General features: G+C 48.7%; 1 protein-coding gene across 1 annotated transcript; it reads right to left on the bottom strand.

Annotated features, from left to right (window-relative positions):
* Window positions 1–351: 351 nt before the first annotated feature.
* zgc:158482 (hsFATP2a_ACSVL_like domain-containing protein) lies at window positions 352–10,530 on the bottom strand. The gene is made up of 10 exons (XM_030377659.1): window positions 9,708–10,530; window positions 8,930–9,139; window positions 8,298–8,456; window positions 6,881–7,005; window positions 4,890–5,084; window positions 4,299–4,389; window positions 3,544–3,742; window positions 3,058–3,155; window positions 2,790–2,917; window positions 352–1,651 (listed from the first exon to the last, which is right to left on the bottom strand). Exons 1-10 carry the CDS (start codon window positions 10,180–10,182, stop codon window positions 1,475–1,477), a joined length of 1,857 nt encoding a protein of 618 aa, XP_030233519.1. The 5' UTR covers window positions 10,183–10,530; the 3' UTR covers window positions 352–1,474.
* Window positions 10,531–12,914: the final 2,384 nt, after the last annotated feature.

The following is a 12,914-nucleotide window of genomic DNA, read 5'->3' as shown; positions in this document are numbered from 1 at the left end:
ATTTCACAAATCATGTTTTCAGGGGGACTCATGTCACATTAAGGGGGACTGAGAGACCCCCCTGGCCCCCCCGGAGTTCGCACCCTGCACAAAATAGATCCCATATCGCATCTTTGACAGGACAAGGACAATTAATCTTGTACTCTATTCCTTACTCCCCTAAATACGCCACTTGTCATGATCATTGCAACTAACAACATAAACTGTAGACATACTGTACATTACAGAAGAAGAATGGAAAGTTATGGTACAGCGGGGGAGCGCATTGCTCTTGTAGCAATATTCACAGCCATAGCTGTTGCCAAAGAAACCCATCCGGTTTTCTATGTAGGGATAGTGATGAGACACAAAGAATATACATATATTTTTTATACATGTTTTAAAAGCTTACAACTGCTGGTCTCAGCCCCACGTTGTTCAGATCCTCAACAGCTGTTCTGCTTATTCCGAGACCCCGTATCAGACCGACCTACCACATAACAGAAATTCGATGTATCCGTTTTTTCTACACACATAAACTACTACTAATGATAATAGTGAGATAGCCATGTTAAACATGATAATAATAGAGTGATAGAGTAAACGCTGTGAAATAATAACACACATGGTCTTGGTTCCGGTTGGTGTTTCACGGCCCCCTCGGCATCTCTGGTTTCATAATAAATAGTCATCTATGTGAACTATCTTTCCTGAATCTTCCCCGTTTCCCTCTGGATCATTGGTGACCCCCCATTTACCACCTAGTGCTAGTGTTACCAACCACTATCGTGTTTTTTCATATCAAAATAATGCTCTCGTCATGAGATAAGACGTATTAAGAGGATTCATAGAATAATATATTAGATAAAACTTGATTACAATACACATTCACTCACACACATACACAAGCCCCCTGACCCAGTGGACCCAAATGCCGCTTCCTGTATCCCCATCTCCTGTCTTGAAATCAAACATCTCTCTGAAAGCCATGATGTTTATCCTCACACACAGTCATACAACCAGATAGCAACACAAACACCAGATACTTTTTATTGCTCATTATTCCTATCACTCATCCTGGCTCACAGTCGGACCCACACCAGACTTTAGGTACGGATTAACCCAGCCATCCCCGTCTTGAGATCAAACATCACCCTGAAGGTCGTAATGTTCCGCATCACGCACCTACAGACGTCCTGGTGCACCGTAAAAAAAAAAAGAGCCTTCTTTTATTGCTCATTATTCCTATCACTCATCCTGGCTCGAAGTCGGACCCACACCAGACTTTAGGTACGGATTAACCCAGCCTGTTAACCCCCCCCCCCCCCTATGTTTAACATGGTATGGATGATTTACCTGGCAACAGTGAAACTGAATTATTGTGTGAAGGGATGTCATGATGGGACCCCCTCCCTGAGGGACCCCCTCGCTGAGGGGCCGTAGATAAAGTGTTGTTCTAAAGTGTGAACGGTGAGGCCCCCCCAGCCCCCCCCGACTACAGCTTGATGCCCCCGGAGGAGAGGAGGCCGTACACCCGGGGGGTCAGGGAGATGTAGCTCTGGGCCGCCTCGTCCAGGACGTACAGGGGGTCCGCGATGCTCTCTGGGTCGAACCCTTCCTCCACCAGCCTCCTCTTCAGCTGCTTGAAGGTGGAGGTCACCTCCACCTCCGTCTGCGAGGAACGCAAACACACTTTTAGAGAACGTTTGTACATTTACAGTACAAGCAGCGGAAGGCTGTAACCCGCTGACCAACATTTGATTCAGCATAGATTCTCAAATGAACAATGTGGACCTTTCCTTTGTCAAAGTTAACAGAAGCTTGTAGATTTGGTTTAACCCGAGCCTTGATTTGATAAACCAGTATTTGTTTTATCAGACAGCTCAACTCATGAAAACGCTCAGAATCTGACAAGTGGGGGAGACGGCACACTTCAAAATGCACATAAAGGCTGTTTCTCAGGCTCAGGTGGCTATTATCACACTATTCTATCAAAGTGGACCAGCACTCCTCTAATCTCATCTCAGGCCTCAACCAAACTACTTCTACTACTGCTGATAACGACTGCTGTTGATGTCTTGATTCTTTTCAGTTCACCTTATACTTGTATGCATGTGACAACTCTTGAATCGTGAATCTTCAGTGTGCTTGCCTGCCCCCACTGGTCAAACTGTAGAGCTGCACTCCAATCTACTACAGAACAACATAACAATGCAGCTGGGAAACAAATGACCCTCTGCACACTAATGAAACCACCTGTAATAGGCAAATTCTATATTTACATTCTGTGTCCCTGTATCTGTTGGATTGTCCCTGTGTTCAGTGAACCCTTTTTGAGGGATGTGTTCAAAGGCTTTATTTGACCCCCTAGGCCTAGGGGAAGGGATAAGGGCCGGCCACAAACCCCATTTTATGACACCTTGTGGAGCTCCAATGGATAGATTACCATCTGGTTAACAAAAGCTTTGTTTTATTGGGGGACAGCTGCCCTCAGAATCACCTGTTTCCTGAGTCACCTGTATCCTGAGGAGGCTCACCTGTATCCTGTTGCTCACCTGTATCCTAAGGTCACCTGTACCCTGAGGAGGTTCACCTGTACTCTGAGGCTCACCTGTATCCTGAGGCTCACCTGTTTCCTGAGGAGGTTCACCTGTACCCTGAGGTTCACCTGTATCCTGAGGAGGCTCACCTGTATCCTGAGGAGGCTCACCTGTATTCCGAGGAGGCTCACCTGTATCCTGAGGAGGCTCACCTGTATCCTGAGGAGGCCCGCCTGTATTCTGAGTCACCTGTATCCTGAGGAGCCTTACCTGTATCCTGATGAAGCGAGGCCGGGCGTAGGAGGGCAGGCCGACCACCTGCTGGTACACGAGGACGCCTTCGAACTGAGCGCCTTCCCTCAGCGTGAGGACGGCCATCCCCGCCCTCCCCTCATGGCCTTCAGGAGAGCAGGAGACACAGAACATGGGTCAGCCCAGAGCGTGTCACGGAGGAGGCGGTGGGAGCAGAACAGAGTGTTTCCTGGTGTTGGTGCTCCTAATGTCCAAGCGGTTCAGAGCGTGGAGGGGAGCAACTCACCTGGGACCTCAACGCCGTAGACGTTGGAGTCTCTCACGCAGCCCGCAAGGGAAAGGGCGTCCGCGACTTCTGTGGTGGCCACGTTCTCGCCCTTCCACCTATTGAAACACACACACACACACACATGCAGACGCACACACACACGTATTCCTTTAGTCTTGCAATCTTTCCTCAGTTAACTTGGATACAGCACATATAAAACAGCATGCGTGTTCATTTAACTGTTCTCATTTAAGGGGAATTACTTTTAATGACCATTTAATGAACCATTATCCCTTGGAACTGAACTTGTGTTCTTTACTAGGATCTGTTCATCTGTTCTGTGTGTTATCCCTTCATGTGTTTTGAGTCTGCTCCCCTCAGAGGAGGTGACTCCCGTTCACCGGTCTGAGTCGGCTCCCCTCAGAGGAGGTGACTCCCGTTCACCGGTCTGAGTCGGCTCCCCTCAGAGGAGGTGACTCCCGTTCACCGGTCTGCGCTGCGGACCTGAAGGTGTCGCCCACGCGGTCCTGGAAGTAGAGGAAGCCCTCCAGGTCCAGCCTCAGGAGGTCTCCGCTGTTGAAGTACAGATCTCCAGGCCTGAGGACGTCCCGCAGCCTCTTCTTCTCCGTCTGCTCCTCGTTCCCCACGTAGCCGATGAAAGGAGCGCGCTCCGTGATTTTGGACACCAGCAGCCCAGTCTCACCTACGTAAAGAACACATGATATGCATATACATTTCCACAAGTTCATGTGTATAAATACACACACACACACACACACACACACACACACACACACACACACACACACACACACACACACACACACACACACACACACACACACACACACACACACACACACACACACACACACACCTTTAATGTCATCAATAATTTTGAAAGTGCATGAATCAATCGTTTACAATGTATGACCCTTTCTGGAATGCGTCCAAACCGTCCCCTGGTTTATTTCAGGAGGGACATCCTGTTCTAGAACTATTCTGAATCCTGGTGAAACACCGTCCCCACCGCAGGTGTCTCCTGGGTGTCAGCTCAGTTTCTATGATCGTGTTTTTTGGTCATTTCCACACAATCCATATATGACGGAGAAGAGCGCTGGAGTCGGTCGGGGTGGAGAGGTACAGCGCAGGGTGGGGGCGGTTGAATCTGATCCCCGAGGACGTGCTGATGTCCCGTGGCCGCTGGCTCTCGGTGGAGTCTCGGTGTGACGCGCTCCTCCAGTTTGAAGCCTGCTCACCTTTAACAGCCTCGATGCAGAGGCCACGGGCGTCCCGCCGGGGCTCGTCGTGCTCTGTGTCGTATTTAACCAGCGAGTACGGGAACAGCTTCTACGGGCAGAAATAGCTTGAGTGAGCACATGACAAAGCCCTCGCTGAAGGCAAACCATTGATATCCGGCTCAAAGTCAAGTGAAAAGAAAATGGCTGTTGCACCGTTTAATAAACACAACGGCCCGGAACGAGCTGAATATTCAAACAAACACCGCTAAGCAGCTCTGTCAAGTGCTTCAGATGCAGTTACATTTAGGGCGTTTAGCAGACGCTTTTATCAAAAGAGACTTCCAATAAGTACATTTGAGAAACCACAATATATCTCTGTCTGTACAGTAAGGATGTTCATAGAACCAAGTGCCAAGCACTAACAATCACTAGGTTAACCCATTCCCTGTGTACAACAGAGGCAGCTAGGGTAAGATGCTACACAATGCTAAGTACTATTTTTACATGCCAGGACGTACAACATACAATAAGTGCAGAGGGGAGTTCATATTATCAGACTAACTGTGTGATGGTACGCGGCCGTACGCAGGAGATATCAAACATTCATACGTGCTGCAGGAAGTTGGTGCGTCCGATGGCGCCGATCTTGCCGGTGTAGTTCAGGAAGCCCATGTTCCCCTCTGTGGAGGCGTAGAACTCCCGGACCCCGATGTTCCCGAAGCGTCGCAGGAAGTCCGTCCACACGTCAGCCCGCAGCCCGTTGCCGATGGCGAGGCGCACGCAGTGGTCCCGGTCGTCGGGCCGCTGCCCCACCCCGGGAGGAAGGAGAGAGGACGCCTCTTTAGTCCTGAGAGGCTCGAGAGGTCATTGAGGTCATGTAAAAGGTAAACGGACTGCATTTATACTCTAACCAGTGGCCACTCAAAGAGCTTTACATAATTCACCCATTCATGGACACATTCACATATTCATGCACACATTCACACCGACGGCAGAGTCAACCATGCAAGGCGACAGCCAGCTCGTTGCGACTCGTGAGCAGTGAGGGTGAGGTTTCTTGCTCAGGCCTGCTCTGCTCCTGAGCCCCACGCTGCCCGTTAATGTATGGAGTCGGCGGTGAGAGTATAGCATCGAACACACGTGAGGTCAGCACCTTCTAAAAAAGGGGTTCACTTAGAAAAAGAAAATCCACTGAATGTTTGGTGTCCTGTTACAATAATATCCTCTCTGGCCACACTTACGATAAAACAAACCTACAATATGAAAAATCGTACAGATACCCAAAAGACTGGTTGGCTCACAGAGGGAGATCCGGTGTCCAGGCCTCTGGATATGGACAGACAGTAAAGGCCAGCATCTATTCCTGTCGGAACCAGAAGGCACCAGTTTAATGGCCGGTAACAGGAGCCTGCTCTGCATGTGACGCGGGGGCTTCGGTTTCAATGGCCATAGACAGTATTTACACTCGCTGCCACGCCCTGGGTTTTCCCTCCATCGGACCTAGTGTACCGGCGACCAGACAGACCAACCGGTGCGGGCGACCAGATTTAGTCACTTCTCCGCAATCCAATCAGAGGCCGAGGATGGAACCGCACCCCGCCCTAATACTTGGTTTGCAATACTTGGAAGTGCGTCACCTTCTGAACCTTTGCAACCAATCGTATCGCCGTGTTTCCTTCGGATATGAACTCGGCAGACCGGGGTCACGTTCCTGTTCTGTCGGTTGCACTTGGAAATATGGATATTAATAATACCGTCTAAATGCCACTTAATGGGAAATAACAGGGGGGCTAAAATGCAAGGAAACGACATTCCAAGTGGTTGAACTAGAAACTGTGCTCAGCAGAGCTCAGACCTAGAGCCTGTCCATGAAGGGTCAACCTGCACACCTCTATCCATCCTGGGGCTTGACCTCAGACGCTCACGTACTGTCAATAAGAAGGACTGAGGAACAACAGCGTGTGTCCTACTGTAGGTGTGTTGCAGAGGATGTAGGAGTGTGTGTCCTACTGTAGGCCTGTTACAGAGCATGTAGGGTCTGTCCTACTTAAGGAATGTTACAGAGGATGTAGAAGGGTGTGTCCTACCGTAGGCCTGTTGCATAGGATGTAGTGCGTCTCCTACTGTAGGCCTGTTGCAGAGGATTTAGGAGGGTGTGTCCTACTGTAGGCCTGTTGCATAGGATGTAGGGTGTGTCCTACTGTAGTAGGCCTGTTGCATAGGATGTAGGGTGTGTCCTACTGTAGGCCTGTTGCAGAGGATTTAGGAGTGTGTTTCCTACCGTAGGCCTGTTCCATAGGATGTAGGGTGTGTCCTACTGTAGGCCTGTTGCATAGGATGTAGGGTGTGTCCTACTGTAGGCCTGTTGCATAGGATGTAGGGTGTGTCCTACTGTAGGCCTGTTGCATAGGATGTAGGGTGTGTTCTACTGTAGTAGGCCTGTTGCATAGGATGTAGGGTGTGTCCTACTGTAGGCCTGTAGCATAGGATGTAGGGTGTGTCCTACTGTAGGCCTGTTGCAGAGGATTTAGGAGGGTGTGTCGTACCGTCTGTAGAGTATGTCCTACCGTATGTAAGGTGTGTCCTACGCTGTGTCCTACCGTAGGCGTGTTGCAGAGGTACCTCAGCACCTCCCCGATGTACTGGATCACCGTCACCTTGTGCCTCCTGCAGTCCACCCAGAACTGCGAGGCGGAGAACTTCCTCCTCAGGAGGATGCATGAGCCTGGATCACAACCAGAGCAGAAACAAAACCAGAAGCACTCCAACGATACAGTTCACTTCTCTCTGTGGGAAAGTCGGTGTAAATTGGATCAATTCAGCTTGAAGACGCTGCAGGAATGCTTTTAGATTTAAAATGCAACAGCTGTCCGTCAGCTGTTGGGGGGATGGAACACTCCGTCAGAACATCAGTTCTGTGACCCCCGCCTTCCTCTGATGAGTCGATCCATCCTGAGCAACAGCTCTCCCTCTGGCGGGTGGTGGCAGTGCCCCCCACAGGGAGGACAGAGTAAGAGAGGGAGGGCCGGTCTTATTGTCTGCTTCTTTTCTAATTTGTGCTTCTTCTGATCTGAACTGCTGCTCTTCTCCCAACTTTATAATCGTAACGATGTTTACCTGAACAGGAAGCTATTTCACATGACTAAATGGGATTTACTTAGTAATCATATGGATTCAGAACATTTTACATAACTTTATAATCTTGATAAACCTATTCTTCCAATCCTTCATCAGCCCTGCTTAAAAAAACCATAATATCAGCACCTAAGTGCTGTTGGTCATCCAATTACACCACTGCTGCTACAATCAAGGCTGCGAACGGTCATCAAACACATTGAAGTGTTTGGCTTCAGCCGGGAATTGCATGCTACACATACTTATTACCACTCAGACTCTGACAAGCTCTCAGGAGGGTCAGCCTACTGAGTGCTAGCCGTGCTGCTATCTTCATTGACCAACAGCGCGGTGAACTCTGACCTATTTAGGGAGAGCACTTGGTAGTCCGGCAGTCTCGGCCTGGTTCCCCCAAGTTACGGGTTCACCGCTGACAAAAGGCCTTTCATGTGGTTTCCATGGAGACGGTCGGGGGGACTGGGGGACTAGGGGGGGAACTGAACAGGCTCAGCTAGGTTTACTTCAGGATAACCCAGTTAGGCATTCTCAGAAGGCCTTGATGATAAGGCTTTGGATTTAAACTCTGAACACGGCAACACCTGCTGCGGCGTCACAGATCCCAGGCCTCACGTCACTTTCACTTTGTTTGTTTAAAGGATCGTTCTGATGAGGATGTATTAAATGAGACATGCGGTACACAACCAAGACCCTGACAGAAAACCACGGAAACAGAAGCGACCGGAGTGAGAGACTCCCCTCGCCAACGAACATCTACCGGGATCGGGGTTCCACTTCTGTCAGAACCATTTCTCCCTCTTCCTGTTTCCTGCGGGGAGACCGGGAGCGAGGGAGGAGCCTCTCACCCGTCTCCACGGCGACCACGGCGCAGATGACGACTCTCACCCGTCTCCACGGCGCCCACGAAGCCCACGAGGAAGCCGGCTGTGTGGTAGAGCGGCAGGTTGAGGTAGATGACATCGCTTGCCGTGACGCCGTTGGACGCCAGGACGGCCAGCGCCATGAGGAGCCGGTTCTGGTTGACCACCGCGGCTTTGGGGAAACCTGAGGCACAGGGAGAAGGAACCGGAACCGGTGTGGGTGTGGGTGTGTGTGTGCGTGTTTGTTGGTGTTTGTGGCCTGCACTGGCCAAAAAAAACCGGAATGGCCACAAAGTTTTTGTTCTGGAGGAATGCTTTAGTATTGCTTCAAATAGATTAGAAGTAGAAAAACAAATCTAGAGGTCTTCATTAAGGGTTTACAAACCAAGTCAGACAAATCCTTAGACAACAATGTGCTGCTTTACCACTCAATTCTTATTTGATAAATGGATTAATAGATAAACTGTGGGTTATGTAGTTGATATAAATAATAAAGCTTTCTACTACAGCACAATATATTCAAAGTGTGTCTTCCTTTATTTGGCACTCGACATAAATACATGACAACATCACTTATTACTCACGAGCTTCCATATACGTCATAATAATAATAATGGGGTCAGCCATGTTGCGGTGATGTACGACGGAGGCTGGTACCTGTGGTCCCAGACGTGTAGATGAGGACGGCGGGGCTCTTGAACGTGACGTGTGATCTGAGGGCCCGAGGCAGGGGGGTGTCGGAGGCCTGCTCCACCTCGGAGGAGAAGCTCTCCATCCCGCTCACGCCACAGTCCCGGGCCATCAGCAACACGGTCACACGCTGCTCCCTGAGCGAGGACAGCACCTCTCCCACAGCGTCCTGCAGCTCTGGGGGATACAGGAGGCAGACAACGCATCTGGCTTAGCGACTTTATCTGGGGTAGAAGTAGGCCTGAAGACCATTTACATTTACATTGAGGGCATTTAGGAGACGCTTTGATCCAAAGCGACTTACATTTATTAGAAGAAAGGGGGGGGGGGGGGGGGGGGTGTAAGGGACGAGGCTATGCAGAGTCCAGGTGAACTCTGAACAGGTGAGTCGTGAGCCTCGAGTCTCTTGCGGAAGCTGGTGAGCGACTGTGTGGACCTGACGTCGGCAGGGAGCTCTTTCCCCGGTGCCAAAACAGAAGAGTTTTGACTCTGATGATGGACCTTTGCTTGCTCCTAGTGATGGAGGTGGAAGGCCATCCATGCTTTCGACCTCTTTATGCAGTTCATGGCATCTCTTGTGTAATGCATGGTCCCTACTGTCTGCTACTGAGCGCTGTCCTACTGTCTGCTGTCCTACTGTTTGCTACTGGGCGCTGTCCTACTAACTGATACTGGGCGCTGTCCTACTGTCTGCTACTGGGCGCATTCCTACTGTCCTACTGTCTGCTACTTGAGGCTGTCCTACCTGAGGCTGCGATCAACACCGTGGCGCTGCTGCAGCTGAAGCAGTGCAACAGGGACCTGGAGCGGATGTTGTGGTTTAGGAGCGCAGCGGGGGATCCCAACTTCGCCAAGGCCAGGCAGATGAACATAAAGGCGGGTTCGTTCCCCATGAACAGCGCCACCGTGTCCCCAGCATGGTACTGAGGGTGACGCAGGAGAGCGTTCGCTATCCTGTTGCTCGTCGTGTCCGCGTCGCGGTAGGAGAAGCGCTCATCCTCGAACACGATGAACGTCGCATCGGGACGCGCGACGGCTTGCTCCAGAAAGCGGTCCAGAAAGAGGAAGATTGGTCTCCTCCTCCGCCGAAGGATGTAGGTCTTGGATATGTTGATCAGCTTCACTAGGTAGAAGGCATCCTTCCAGAAATAAGGGCACAACGTTTGGAGTAAGAGTGGGAATATTAATAAACTCGCCACACATATCGAAACCACCAACATATTGGCGTCGTGCAGATCTGGTGGTTCAGGGCGAAACAAAAGTTACATAAATCGGGATATTCTCCAGTTTTCCCCACTTTTGGTGGAGTGGGCGGGTTGATTCCTGAGCCCCTGATGACTGCCAACCCCTCCTGTCTTCCGCATTCCTCTGGAGCTCTTGTGTTTCTGGAGGTTTGGACCAGGTTGAACAAATGTGTCTAACAGCTTTTTCAAATTCAAAACCGTTTGGCAGTGACAGCCAATCAAACTTGACGACAAAGCCGCCAAACTGGAAGTAACCCTGTTCTCAGCAACTCTTTAACATATCATAGCCAACTTGGTAGCAGCAAAAATTAGTTGATGGAGTCCTATTCTGCTTGACCCCCACATTGCTGCTCGCAGCTATATTTGATGTTGTTGTTGTCGTTGTTGGCTCGGGTTCAGAAGAGGTGCAGGGCTCCCATCACCCTGGTGAGGGTTTAAGCTAGGTGTTGATCAGTAGAGTCATGCGCTGATGACAGTTGAGAGAAATCATCCAAACAGTCCCACCTGTCTTCCAGGTTGACCATCTTAACCCATGCAGATCGATCATCTAACCAGATAAAGGCATGATCATTATGATTTGATTGAAGGACAAAATTAAGTTTACAATTGATTATTATGAATACAATCATTGTTCACTATATAGGATATCAAAATGTTACTTTGTCTGTTATTTATAACCTGCGTTTGATCATGTTTGTCGGAGCTCTATTCATTTACAATTTTGAATGCATTATTTGCCTGAGCCTCAATGGCAATTGAGTGTCAATACTCAGTATTCATAGACGCTTATCTCACCTTATTGAACTGACTGCTAATAAGAAGACCTCCACATCCATTCATTGATTACTTCATGACTGAAATGGTTCCCAAACCTTTTAAACTTTTAGGAATGTTTGTGTTTTTAAACTGTACTGTCTCCTCATCTAGAAAACATCCATCTGAACGTATGTCCTTCAAGTTCCATCCATCCATCCATCCATCCAGTAACCAAGTAACACAACCCATGCTTAAGCTACAGCAGGAGGTCAGCTATTGCGTTGTGCTTTAAATCACACACACACACACACACACACACACACACACACACACACACACACACACACACACACACACACACACACACACACACACACACACACACACACACACACTAAAACAAATCATTCACTATGAAAACGTTATATAATTGTGAAATGATATAGCCATTGTCCGAATGCAAAATATGCATTCTGTTTTTGTATACATGGAGGAGAGCTGCTGTTATTATTGTTATGATCCAGCCCTGAGACCATCACATTTAAGGAAAGCACTCATGAGGTAAACAAAAGGGAGGAATTTTACTTGATAGTCAGGTATCTTCAATAACATGATACACATATGAGCAAAATCTAAAGTAAACTAGGCTACAAAGCAGACCATCAATGTGCCGGCCCCCAACACTACCCGGTTGCCAGGAGCAGGACCGGCGTCGACCTGTAAGGTGAGAAGGCTTTATGTAATCTTGAAGACCCGTGCCAAGCTGCTCCAAAATCCCTGATGACCCACCAGGCCGGACCAGGATAGCCATCTATCGAATACTGAGGAATACGAGGATCACAAGATGACATTACACATCTTAGTGTAGTCAGGTCAAATACTTATGCTGATTGGTCAATTACTGCATTCGGTGCTATGCATTCTAGTGTGACTACCAGTGCGTTTGAATACCAGTGGGTTTGACTACCAGTGCGGCTACTGGTGTTACTACCAGTGGCTCAATGGTGCCAATCGTCCGCCTTTGTCGATCCCTTTTGTCTTCGAATTTTTGTCTTTCACACTCCACCCCCCCCCCCCTTTATTTCTTTGATATCTTTTATTTCATTATTTGAACGTGGTCTGCTGGGATCGTTCTTAGATTTTCTATTGTTTCTTTTCTATTGGTTAACTCCAACATTAGACCGAAAGACATTGGTTTGATCTCAGGATGTGTTTGTGTACTGAATCAGGATAAGCAGTGAGTCACGCGGTGAAGCCCAGTCCTACCAGGTTACGTAGCTCAGGCCTCAGACAGAGCAGCTGTAGAGTTCAGCGTTTCAGCGCTCACACAAGGAAAGGCCTTGTTCTGCAGCAGACCTGAGAGTCTATTGGCTGTAATTATAATCAACCCTTTAAAGTTATTATACTATATACTATACAAATAATAACCAATCAAGAGAGAGTGAGTAAAAGACTGCCTTTCGGAATAGAAAAGTAAAGAAAAGTAATAGGTTGACTAAAATGGATCAAAAGGCCTAAGTCAGAGTTTTGTAGAGGGGAGGTAATGTCAGCAGTCACTTAGGATTTGGGTCATAAACGGTGGGACCAGTCAAGCCAGGAGCAGGTGGTGGGACTGCCATCTCATGTGGAGACCTCTGATAGGCATTATATATAGGTCGTAATGTATAACTTTATTATTCGAAAATAACTTTTATCCTAAGACTTTCAACCCAACTCTATGTGCACAGTAGGCCTAGATTTGTGCAATCTTTCCGATGCTTGTCTGGGGTATTTGATGTAATTTGCGCGATATTATCCTTGGAAACTTTTGACGCGAGTAGCCCTACTTGATAAGAATTTGCTGGCGTAAGGGGTTGAGTTTCAGGGTGTATTTTCTCAAGTCACGTTGCCTCATAACTCAGGGCAACCAATGGCTCTGCAGACACGTAGGCCTACTGCTCCCTATAAAGGAG

This window comes from Gadus morhua, chromosome 14, assembly GCF_902167405.1.
Source record: "Gadus morhua chromosome 14, gadMor3.0, whole genome shotgun sequence".
Classification (NCBI taxonomy): Eukaryota; Metazoa; Chordata; class Actinopteri; order Gadiformes; family Gadidae; genus Gadus; species Gadus morhua.
Note: the sequence above shows the minus strand (reverse complement) of the source record. Positions and strands in the feature narration are given on the sequence as shown.